At 39.2% G+C, this 12,507-nt stretch overlaps 1 protein-coding gene across 4 annotated transcripts; it reads right to left on the bottom strand.

Annotated features, from left to right (window-relative positions):
* Positions 1–2,831: 2,831 nt before the first annotated feature.
* On the bottom strand, positions 2,832–12,445 carry mtdha (metadherin a). Of its 4 annotated transcripts, none has more exons than XM_072675984.1 (12): positions 12,048–12,445; positions 10,027–10,404; positions 9,487–9,571; positions 8,677–8,835; positions 8,420–8,467; positions 8,155–8,325; positions 7,461–7,538; positions 6,905–6,988; positions 6,679–6,797; positions 6,466–6,588; positions 5,182–5,293; positions 2,832–4,584 (listed from the first exon to the last, which is right to left on the bottom strand). In XM_072675984.1, the coding sequence occupies exons 1-12, from the start codon at positions 12,411–12,413 to the stop codon at positions 4,517–4,519; spliced, it is 1,791 nt and encodes a 596-aa protein (XP_072532085.1). In that variant the 5' UTR covers positions 12,414–12,445; the 3' UTR covers positions 2,832–4,516. The 4 variants fall into 4 exon arrangements, with proteins under 4 accessions (XP_072532085.1, XP_072532086.1, XP_072532087.1 ...); XM_072675985.1 differs by having other exon boundaries at positions 10,027–10,401; XM_072675986.1 differs by lacking the exon at positions 6,905–6,988.
* Positions 12,446–12,507: the final 62 nt, after the last annotated feature.

Raw genomic sequence — 12,507 nt, 5'->3', positions numbered from 1 at the left:
CCACCTTACAAATTCAGAGCTTTGTTTTTGTCTTTAGCTCAAATGATGCAGTCACTTTTTTGAGGGGAGGGGTGATCAATTCTGGTCCTGAATTAGCCCTGAACTCTCACACCTGATTTAATTCAACCGTTCAAAGAATGTTGTAGTGATTTTCAGGTTTCAGTGATTTTAATTCATTGTGTTTAGTAAATGATATATATATATATTGTGTGTGTGTACAAATATTTAGGCAAGCCTTATTTTCGAGGATTATCACCAACTACAGTGCTCTCGGTTAATAAACCTCAATTATGGCCTTCTAAGTAGAATATCTATGTGTGTACAATTATTGGGAAACTATTACTGTGCACAATTATTACGCAGCTAAATGAAAAACACACATTTTCCCATCTCACTTTTTTTTCATCTGTTGAAATTAGAATTATAAACAAACAACTCAAATCTTTTCCATAAACATTTCTGACATATAAAAAAAATATCAGTGACTGATATAGCCACCCTTCAGCATAACAGCAATAAGTCTTCCATTAATGGAGTCTGTCAGTTTCTTGATCAGCTTTTTGTGCAGCAGCAACCACAGCCTCAAAGACACTGTTCAGAGAGGTGTACTGTTTTCCTTCACTTCCTCCAGTACCACTGCTTAAAGAAAGTGTCTTTTAAAAACTGGCAGTAGGCTTGGGAATTGATTTTGAGCCCATCTTTAATAATACCAGCCCATACCAGTACCCCGCCTCCACCTTGCTGGCATCTGATTTGAAGAGGAGCTCTGTACCCGTTACTGATCCAGCCACGAGCCCATCCATCTGGTCCGTCAAGAGTCACTCTCATTTCATCTGTCTTCAGATATTTCCTGGACCAGTCTAGATGCTTTTTTAGTGGTGGTCGGGTTTCAGTCTTCTATATCTTGGCCATGTTTCTGAGCACTGAACATTTTGCACTTCTAGGTAGGTTGCAGCTCTGGAATATGACAGAACTGGAAGATGATGGGTTGCAAAAAAACGTTTGATGGTTCTATGATCACGCCCCAATATCTTAGCAATTTCAAGAGTGCTGCATCCCTCTGAGAGACTGTTGGTGATTTTAGACGTTTCAGAGTCAGTTAAATCTCTATTTTGGCCCATTTTGCCTAAAGACAAAAGCTGCCTATTAATTATACACACCCTGATATAAGGGTGTCGACCCCCGTAGGCCACACTAAATCCATTAAGCCTTATGCCTAAGAAGAATAATATGGTCAAAATACCCACTTGCCTAATAATTGTGCACACAGTGTGTATATGTGTGTGTGGGTGTAATATATATATATATATATATATATATATATATATATATATATATATATAGAGAGAGAGAGAGAGAGAGAGAGAGAGAATATTGTAAAATATATATATATATATAGTTTATATTCATTACATGTAAGAAGATCTCAACCTGTTTTGTTTTACTTGTACCAGTATGTCATCTAGCTCATGAAAATAATAGCACCTCACTTTTAAGCTTGAGTAAATGACTATTCAGACAGTATAAGTACAGTGTATCTCTGTCTAGTTCAGCACACCTAACCACAATTATGGGGAAGACTGCTGACTTGACACCCTCCATAAGAAGGGCAAGTGACAAAAGGTCATTGCTGAAAAGGCAGGCTAGTTTGGAGTGTCATTTCTTCTGCAGGTTGGGTCCAATGTTTTTTTTAAAAAAAGCAAAAAGTCAGCATACCCATCTACCAGATTTAAGAGCACTTCATGCTTCCTTTTGCTGACAAACCTCACAGTTTGGCAGTGGAACTGGCTCACTTTGTGTTTAATAAAGATAAATATATTCGATAATTATATTTAACACAGAGTCTTAGAACACTTCAGTGTGTCACCTTAGAAGACAAAGACCATAAACACACATAAGGATAAAAACAAAATGTGCCAACTTAGTTTAGAATGTAGACATGACTAAGAGCAAACACCCAAACAAATCAGAACATGTAGGAACTGACAGCATAAATGCTGCATTACCAGGAGACCTCTGCCAGTTAAGGCATGTGATGATGTCCATGGGACACAGACTAATCTCAATAACCAGCTGTTATGGATGCTGGTTTGTCATCTTTTGTCCCAGAAATGAGAAGGACAGTGATTCTAGTGGGACCCAACCCTTCAACGCTCTTAAAACCAAACGCTCATTAAACTCAGATTAAACATGCACAACAGCAAAAGCCGCTAACACATACTAAACTGCAGTCAAAATGAGTGAACCATTCTACAGACTGCTGGATGATTCAGGAGACTGACTGAAAAGGAATTACTACTGAAATCCAGAAAAGCAAGAAGCTAATTATAGCTTTCACTACAGCTCTCATGATCACCACTTATTGTGATCAGCGCAAGTTTGATTTTCGTGTTTGCACCTTGTTTTTATTGACAAATTTAAGGCTGTGACAGACAAATCACTTGCCATCACTACTGATTACAAGAAATAAAAGATGTTATGCTCACACATTAACTGTACTGAAAAATACAATTAACTAATGGCCTTTCTGGATTTGAATAAAATACTGCATCACAAGTCCTAAAAGAAATGACAAAAAGGCATGGGAGCTCAGTCAATACACGCATGACACGAGACTCAGGAAACACATTGAGGAGGAAATGGTCACGATAAGCTGGACAAAAGCTGTCGGGGGAAAATAACTGAACCCACACCTTCGTTGCCTACGTAACGATCACATTGCTGGCGTCATTTTAATCCAAGAGATTAGATTAACATCCTCAGTCTCGGTTCTGGCTACATCAGGTGCCATTACTGTAATTCACCTAAAGCATTGAAAACACCACATCAAATAACAATGATCAAATGTCTCATTTATTTACTTTTTTTTTTAAACAAATCAACATAGAAATATTGCATTGACTTCAGTAATCATCCATAAACCGGAGACAGGTATAAATACATCGGTTTAGTCACCCCTCTAATGAAAAACTAAGGCAGGTGTCTGATTCTAAACCAGAGTACCTCAGATACGCAGGATCTACCATAGTTTACAAAAATGACCATGGGATGAACACCCAGTCAATCCACATATGGACGCATTTAAATCAAGGCCCAAAGCCTACAAGAACAAGGAGAAGGGGAGGAAAAAACAAACAAAAAAAAAACTTTTTTTTTTTTAATCTAGCAAAAGCTGCAGCGTTGCTCACAGCGATATCCATTTTCATGATCATTCAATTAAAGCCTTTATTCAGAGAGTATTACTTGTATGAGTAGACAAAGAAACTGGACACTTATTCAATTACAACGGTTCTAAGATTCGTGCAACAGTAAGTGCAGCTCTGACATCAAACTTGAAATAAAACGATGATAATTCCACACCTCTTGTTAAGAAGACTTGAAATTGAGAGATAGATGCATACACTACAAAAAACAGATTAAGGCAACAGATTCCTGATACTGATACTATTTAAAGTAGCATGGAAGTAAAGCTGCTCTTACCATCTCTGATCCCTCATTCTCTCTCCATTAAAATCACTTTGACCTACTCATTACAAGATATCAAAAAAATGAAACAGGAATTAAACGTTCACATTTCAACAAGATCAGAAAATAAGGAAAAAGAGACTTTTACAACCTTCAGCACAGTGCAATTAAAGAGAATTATAGAAAAAAGCCCTTATTAAGTCTGTACATATGGCGTGGCTTTTTCTACAACAGAGGTTGCAAGAGAGGGAAAACAAAAATGTTGACAAAGTTAGAAAATGCAAACATCTCATAAGGTGTGTACAGATTCATGGGAAAATTTACTCAGGAAAGAAAGCGGAAGGGAGGGGGAGGGAGAAGAAAAAGAAAAGAAAAAGCACTGAGGAAATGTTCTAGTGTTAGAAAAGTCTCTGTAGTAATTTATACTCTCGTTTTGTTCCAAGCCAGATCACAAAAATACAGTAATACCAATCTCTCACTGCCCCTACCGATGACAAAGTACTTCATTACAACTCGTACTGACTCGCAGTGCCTCTCAGTGGCTTCTAACACTAACTGCTACACTGCAATACGGCTGAATTCAATTCAGCGGTACAAAAGTGCCACAGAAAACGAATTAATTGAAAGCAAAAAAAAAAAAAAAAAAAAAAGTAAACATCCTTAAAATTTGCAATTTCCCAAACGATATTAAACATCTCATATTCCGGCATATAAGCGTTTGCAAAAGTAGCAGTTGGAAAATAATCTTTCATGTGCTGCACTGAAAGTGTGTGAGATGCCAAGGATGACGATCATTCCTTTACAAACTTCAGTGTAACATAGTGCACATAAGTAGTTTTCCTGATCCTTGGATCACTCTCTTCTGCTGTATTTTGATTTTTTATTTTTTTTTTTTATTTTTAACTCATTTTATATTTTTTTTGGCTGAGTTGCTCCAACTCAGTGTTGATGCTTTTTGGAATTTTGACTTGTACAGTAAATTTCCTGTATAAAATTCTGTACTCTGAGATTATTGCATAAACATTGTCAATTCTTTGCATATCAAGGTTGCTCATGTTTCTCTTCTGGCCTTTTTCTTCTGAACTTGCTTCGGTGGTTCCCAATTCTGGTCAGTTTTTTCTATGGAAAAAAATATATATACATTATGGGTTTGATTGCTTTATTCCCTTTTTACAGAACACACTGCATTGCAGATGATTTAGTACACATTTAATGTATTAAGATCAAACTTTTATCAAGTCATTTATTCAGTTGTACACAAAGTTTTACATCTGGAAAAGTTAATTACATCCAACAAGTAAATCAGTCAATGCCGAGTTAATAAATGTTTGCACAAAAAGTTCCATAACTTTTTTTTATGCCAATAATGCCGTTCCTAGACCTATGAAACCATCTGTAACAGCAGGCTGCTCATAAGCCATCCGTAGCTACAGTAGAATCGGTGACTCTAGCTTCTTTAAAGCAATACTTTGGAGTGGAATGAATAAAAGGGAGAGACTACAACTGCAGAGAATTAGGAGCCATTGACCATCATACATTACGTATGCTGAAATCACGTGACATACACATGATGAAAAATGTACTGAATCTTCTGAAAGCTTTCGTCCATTAACAATAACTATAATCCAGCTATTTAATTTACCCTTAAAGCAAATCAGGTTCACTAGTGCACTGTTCTAAAAATAACATTAACCACTCCATTTCTGAAGTACTCACTCTGACTGGCAGGTGGAATAACATTCTGCTTGGCTGGTTCCTCCTGGGGCACATGAGGACGGGGCTTAATGGTGTTGCTCTCTGCAGGTGCAGGTAAAACCTCGGTGTTCACCTACAAAGTGCACAAAATGTTATATTTGCAACAAACCATATTTCATGGAGAACCAGAAACTCAACATTAATCTTCAATTTGAGAAACTATGCATTTTGACTGCCATTTTAAAAAATTAGCCTTTCATTTCTCACAAGTCTGCCAAGCAGCCATGATGTGAATTCTCTTGCCTAATAAAACACAGCAAAACGGTTCACAATGACTGTAGAAAGCATGGACAACGCAACCCCTCTCAAAAGTGAGGCCACCACATTCTAGCGCCTCTGCTGTTTAGTTTCCAAATAAATAAATAAATAAATAAATAAATAAATAAACAATAAAAAAAAATTGTGAACCTGGTGAATCTCTAATCTCGCTTCCTTCAAGTTTGGTTTTTTTTCCGCTATGCTGGCACTTTTGCCATTTTGTGAGCAGATTTGTAAACGGATTTGTACCATTTTTATTACCTCTTAACAAGTATCTGAAATCTGAAGCAATTTGTAGCATGTATGAAATGTCTCCAGCTATTTAAGCACTAGACAGAAGTAATAAAGATTGAGAATGTGACCTGCCTCTCCACGTCTAACTGGTGGATTTGTGCGCCTGTCTGTTTTGGGTGAAACTGACCAATGGACACTGAAACTCATCTTTGTTTATATACCAACTTCATTCATACAATTCACTACTATAGTGACTCTGGTAAATCCATTTTACTCATCCACATGAGTAGTGTTTTTACAGGAAATATTAGGAATGTCTACAATCAGCTTCTGGATATTTTGATATAAACATGTGGGTATTATCTTTTACACACAAGTGCCTTTAAAGGTGAATTTAAGAAGAAAAAACTAGAAAATGCCAAACAATGGTTTGTTGATGCAAAATAATTACTGACCAAGGGAAAAAAAAAAAAAAAAAATGCCACATACAGTAACTGTAAGGCTGTGCTGTAGTCTGAGATAATTGGTCTGCGAGATAGGGGCAGGTCCAACCAAATGAACATGTGTGTCTGGCTCTGCCTCATGATTTCTACCGTGCATTTCCTGGATGCAAATTTACAACATGGCGAGCAATTTAGGCTTCATTTCTATAGAATGGAAGGCAATGGAAACACTGTGTCCATGTTTCTACAGTCAGTGTAAAAAAGCAAACAAAAAACAACCAAACAAACAAAACAACAACAACAACCTCACCTGGGAAACAGCTGTTTCATCCTCTGGTTTCTTCTTCTTTTTCTTCTTTCTCTTGGACTTGCCACTCCCAGAAGGATCTCCTTTCTCCTTATCGTCATCCGAATCTTGCAACTGAGCCACATTCTGCACAAAAAAAAAACCACACAATTAGTATTACTTGGATCCAAAAACACCTCTTGTAACAAGCATAAGCTTTCTTTTTTTTCCACTGACCACTGGTGGCTGGGAAACAGGTGTCTCTTGGACAGCAGGTGTCTCTGCTTTAGGGCCTTCATAGTTCCCCCATTCCTCTGCCGGAGCATTCCAATCAGAACTTAAATCCCCAGGTCCATCTGAAACGATCAGGTTACTCCAATCACTATCAAACATTTCATAACGTGCTTTCAACTAAACCATGCACTCCTATTTGATCAGCCTAATGAACACTTATTTCTCTTACTGAATCCAGACCACTCGCTGTCAACAGCAGTGTGATTCTCCCATTTCCCATTGTCACCAGCAGACTGAATCACAGGATCTCCAGCTGAGAGACAGAAGGTGCATGATCTGTTTTTTTTTTTTAACTATAATTAACTTGGGAAATAAGTTATGGTTGCTACCTCCTTAATAATATCTGTCTAACGTCCTTCATTTGTTCACTCGAGAGAATTAGGAAAAAAAACAAAAAAAACAATTCCAATTCATATCTATAGATTAGGTAGAAATATATTTGAATCAACTGCTCTGATGACATGCACAACATGGGAAAAGATGCAAGCTTGCATGAAAATTCCATTAAACTGCATTATAAATGTCCTAAAGCAGCCAAAAACGTTTCTATTAAACCCTAAAACAAGGACTATGTTCACAGCAATATGTTCACAGACTGTCAGTGTGGCACATAACCTCACATTTGGTATGCAAAGTTGATTACCCACTGTATCTCAGACCTGGCCTTACTTTAACCATTGCATTTGGCAATAAGCCATCTGCACAGTTATATAGTGTGTAAATACCTGTTGGGTTTAATCCAAGCATGAAATTCACGGTGTTTCGTTCAGCCTTAATTCTCCCATCAATGCCAGCCCACGACCCTGAGCAATAGCATCACATACACACATTTATGAGCTGTGAGCTATTTATTTAGCATTTTTCCATAATCAATGGTCTGTATTTCTTTCAAAGATTTTTAAGATAAATAAGGTGAGGTCAAGATGTTGGATGATCACCACCCCCATCTCATCTAAAATGTATCGGATGGAACACAACCAGAAAGTACAGTTTCTCTGCTTCATATCCCTCTAACCCACACATCACATTAGGCATGGTGCCAATTGGTTCACATATCTGCTCTAGAAAGACCTATTTTATTGGCAATCCTTCTCTACAGGGACTAGAAGCTGTATGCACATCTGTTTCAGCAATGGGTGCAACTTAGTAGTTGAAAGTAGCTGAATGCATTCATTAATAGGGGTGTCCACAAACATTTTGACATATGGGTATATCAAATCAGCCCCAGACTGTTGGCAGGGTAAAAACACTTCTGCAGGAAACTTCCACTTCCACAAAAAGTGTCAAAAACTTCAGACGTAGAGATGGGATAATTCTGTGTAAAACAATTCATTTGGGGTCAATTTACATGCAAGCTAATGTGAAGCTTAGAAATATTATTCTGTCTTTAAGGTCAGATGATTCATGATAATCCCTTACCCTCCGATTCTTGTCCCCGGTTCAAGGGCTCAGAGTTCCTTAGGGTTCCAGATTTCTTCATGTTGACAGACCACTTCTCACCATCTGAAGTGCTCACTGGAGGAGTGAGCTTCAACATTTCATTCCAACCTCCACTATTCACAGAGCTTATAGTAGTCCAGTTGGGTAGTGCTGTAGACAGTGGAAATTTGTAAGCTGTTTAGTTTTTACAAGCAGCACTTGCACAGAAAATGTAAAATCTACACTGACAAATCCACATTTGTACCTTGAGTTACAACAGCCTCCTTCTTCTCGGTCTTCGTATTCATTGATTCTACCAAGAGAAAAGATTAAAGATGAACAAACTTAGTTCTCAGGTCCCAAAAAAAGCTACAAACTCAGAGATATAAGTAAACACCCCCACAATTCAACTGTTAATTAAAAAATATATATGTTTTAATTCTGAAAGATGACCAACACAGATCCACTGCCAAAACTAAAGCAAAAAAACCAAGAAACATTTACAGTTTCAACACAGCTTACCCTTGTTCTTCTTGGTGCTTACAGGGGCTGTAACCACAGGCTGCGCTGTTTGTTTGCCACCTCGGTCTCCAGCCACAGGGCTACCAGAATCACCAGGGCCTTTTTCCTTCCTGCGTTGCTGGCGCTTCTCACGGTTACTGACCTTAGTTTCCCAGGCACCTTACAAACAATAATTGTAATATATGCTGAAAACATTTAGCTAAAAACTAAATTAAGTGTTGCATTTCAGCTCAATATTAGGATTCAAATTTTAGCAACTGTCAAGTTTTATGTTCCAAACATTTCCAAACCTCTACCATGCAAAACAAATACGGCCATTTTTGTTATTGTACCTTTTAGTCAGACAAATGAGCTGTTCTTATTTGCCATCCTGTATAGTGTCTAAATTAAAAATACGCTCAGAGCTGAAACACCCCCAAGAACAGCAGTTTAAATTGGTAGGGCTGAACAGTGGTACACTAAATAGGAGAAGATATGCAAATCAGTTGATTCTCATGACATTAAGAAACTGAGTATACAATGGGCTGTTTTTAGTTTTTACTAGGGCAACCTAGTAGAAGAGGAAACTATGTTAAGGATAAGGATTCATTCTTTTAAGACTTTTTAAACTGATGCTACAATGGAAACTACAAACTTTAGCAAGAATAAAGATCAGTATAATCAGTGATAATTTACTGGCATAATGCCATGAAGCCAAATCCTAACATCAAGTAATTCTTATGAAGCAAAAACCTAAGCTCTAAAGCTAACCTTTTCTCTGAAAATGTGCAATTGTCACAATGTGGTAGAAACCAATACCAAGGGCCATACCTTCATCAGGCTCCTTTCCATCAGCGGTGGTAACATTTTGGCCCTGCTTGGCCTCCGGTTTTGCTTTCTTCTTACTTTTCTTGGCCTACAGAAATAATGAAAAAAAGACAGACAACCTTACCTTTACTTTTACTATTTAGTACAGTAAACCTGTGGTGAACTGATGCCTTCCCTCAATGGAATTAACTTCAGGTATGAGTGGACAGAGATAGGCAACATGGCAAAAAATGAATTTTACAATACCTGGACATTTTAACAGGTAATAAAATTTAGATTGGATAGGTGGGAATGCACTTAATCTTAATTATTATTATTTTTAAGTTACTTAACGCTAAAATTAAACTGGAAAAAAACAACTTAAAAATAAAATGGTGCATGTTGGCCTGTTCCAAGTTTAAATTAAGATCATCCATTATATTTCAAATATTTCTGACCCTGTCCTCAAGCAGAGGCCTTTGTTTCCTTACAGCGCAATGTACAGTATATTTAAATAAGCAGTAATCAGCTGTTAGTCAAATTATTAAAAGTTCATTTTCTTACTTTATCAGCTTTATTGTCAGCAGGTGGTGCTGCTGGTGGTGGTTGTTGAGGTGGTTGTTGTTTTGGTGGTGGTGGTTGTTGCTGCTGCTGCTGCTGCTGCTGCTGCTGCTGCTGCTGCTGCTGCTTTTGTGGTGGTGGTTGTTGTTGTTGTTGTTTTGGTGGTGGTGGTTGTTTTGGTGGTTGTTGTTGCTGTTTTGGTGGTGGCGATGGTTGTTGTTTTGGTGGTGGCGATGGTTGTTGTTTTTGGGACTGTTTTTGTTGCTTTTGTGGTGGTTGTTTTTGTGGCGGTGGCAGGGTTGCCTGTTTAGGGATCTCCTGAACAGCTTTGATTTCTTCCCGAGGTTCAGTGACTGTCCGGCCATTTGGTTGGGTCTTCTGCTGCAGAGAAAAGACAACAGACACTTGTTAAATATAAATGACAGTTTCCCCTGCAATGTCCTAACACCGCCCATGTCTTTCAATACCTATACAAGCTATATGAAAAAGACAAGACTACTAATTTTAGCTGTCTGCTTACAAATAACCAAACTAACATTTTATAGGGATGTCCTGACACTGGTGGTTAAGACTGCACCAGGCATTTTAAGCTTGATTCTGTTACGATTCTCTGTTTTTCCGTTCAAGCAGAGCACCCTTAGGTTAACAACGGGCCTCACTCATCAATACACTAAATGTGGACACCCCTTCTAATGAATGCATTCAGCTACATTCAGTTGCAACCATTGCTGACACAGATGTGCAAATGCGCATACAGCTTCTCTAGTCCCCATAGGCAAGTACTGCCAATATAAAAAGGACTCACTGGAGCAGATAAACTTGAACATATTGACACCATGTCTAACGCCAGGTGTGGGTTAAAGGGGTATAACCCCCCCCCCTTCCTGTGTTGAGCTGTACTTTTGAGATGAGCTGGGCAGTTGGGTAGAGGTGGGGTGGTGATCATCCAACATTGACCTCACTAACTTGTGACAGAATGCAATCAAATCCTCACATCAATGCTCTGAAATCTAGTAGTGTGTCTTCCATTAACAGTAGAGTCATTTACTCCAACAAAACCCTTTAACACCATTGATTTTAAGAAGAAACGATGAATGGGCAGTGTCCCAATACTTTTGCCATAGGTCATAAAACCTTAAAGATTTAGTTATTTATATTTTTTATATTTATTTTTAAGTCATAAAGGCTTAATAGATAGTTTCCAAAATTAATCGCCGTTTCTAGGTATTTTAGGGATATAAAATAGTGGTCAAACACTATTCCTGCTCTGCACTTTTCGCAAGAGGCGCTATTTCTGAACACCGCTAAAGCATGACGAGGTCTTAACGGGGTCTTTACTGAACAGCTAAAAAAGCCAAATCTGTGAATCATCATCATCATCATCCTCCTCTCAGAAGACGAAGTTGGAGAAGACTGCGGATTAGTTAGTTAGCTATCTAAATCTACGTGTGGCCGCTTATGTCCTCAGTTAGGACTTAAAGGGAAATCCCTACAGTAACACGTCGAGGAAACATCTCGGCAGCCTGAAGACACCGACCACAGCTCCACTTTGCACTAAGCTAACCGCTAGCTAGCGCTTTCAGAAGATTAGCTACTATTATTAAATAACGTTAACTTAGCTAGAATATTTACTTCATACTTGTTTCGTTTAACAGCTCGTTTCAAAATCAGTCCTAAAATCTGAAAGTACTTCAGGAAATGCTTTAAAACTGACCTAGCTAAATGCTTTCAGCTGTCGTGGCAAATCCAGATCCAGAAAGTAAAAATTCAGCGCGGGATTTTGTTCCAACCACCTGAGCAGATCTGCTGTAGCACAGGAGCAAAACCTCGGGCTGGATTCTTACTTTTTGGACGGGGAATTGCCACATCTACCCACCAGGAACACAAATCTGTGCCTGTACTGTCGAATCTGTCGAAGTCAATGAAGTTACAGGAAGGCAGGTTAGCCAGCACAGCTAGCCGCCTGTCGGCAACGTGCACAGATTAACTGTTCTGGGAGCGGATCTTGAACCGGGGCTGCGCACCTTTTCGCTCGCTTTCTTCTTGTTCTTTTTCTTCGGTTCCTCGGTCCTAACCGTCTTCGCCGGCGGGGTCTTGCCTCCGTCCGTCGCGCTAACGGCAACGCTGACGTTGACGCTACTCTCTCTCGCACCGGTTCGCCGTTTTCTCCTTGTGGCTCCGCCGCAGGCCACGACCCACCACACCGCCACAAGGAGCCCGACCAGCACCGCTGAGAGGATCACCCATGACGGCCAGAGGTCCGGGTTCACGCCCAGGTCCAGTCCGAACTCATTGTTGAGGAAATGCAGCCCGGACGACGCGAGCCGCCGGAGACGATCCGATACGAGCTCGGCCTGCTCCAGCGCTGCGGCTCGCCAGGTTGCTGCCATCTTACAGCACGGGATCGCGCACGCCAGCACACATACGCTTACGTACGCAAGGGGCCGCGCGCACGTTCCAAGACACGACACACGAGAACGCGCA

Source organism: Salminus brasiliensis, chromosome 3, assembly GCF_030463535.1.
Source record: "Salminus brasiliensis chromosome 3, fSalBra1.hap2, whole genome shotgun sequence".
Taxonomy (NCBI): domain Eukaryota; kingdom Metazoa; phylum Chordata; class Actinopteri; order Characiformes; family Bryconidae; genus Salminus; species Salminus brasiliensis.
The sequence above is the reverse complement of the archived record's forward strand: the minus strand, read 5'-3'. Positions and strand labels throughout refer to the sequence as shown.

What these genes read in the sequence shown, in the direction of transcription:
- mtdha (XM_072675984.1), bottom strand. Translation starts at nt 12,413, where the DNA reads ATGGCAGCAACCTGGCGAGCCGCAGCGCTGGAGCAGGCCGAGCTCGTA. An exon ending in AGAAGAAAGCGAGCGAAAAG is followed by an intron (nt 10,405 to 12,047) that starts GTGCGCAGCCCC and finishes TTTTCTCTGCAG; the next exon opens with CAGAAGACCCAACCAAATGG. An exon ending in CAGCGAGTGGTCTGGATTCA is followed by an intron (nt 6,798 to 6,904) that starts GTAAGAGAAATA and finishes TGATCGTTTCAG; the next exon opens with ATGGACCTGGGGATTTAAGT.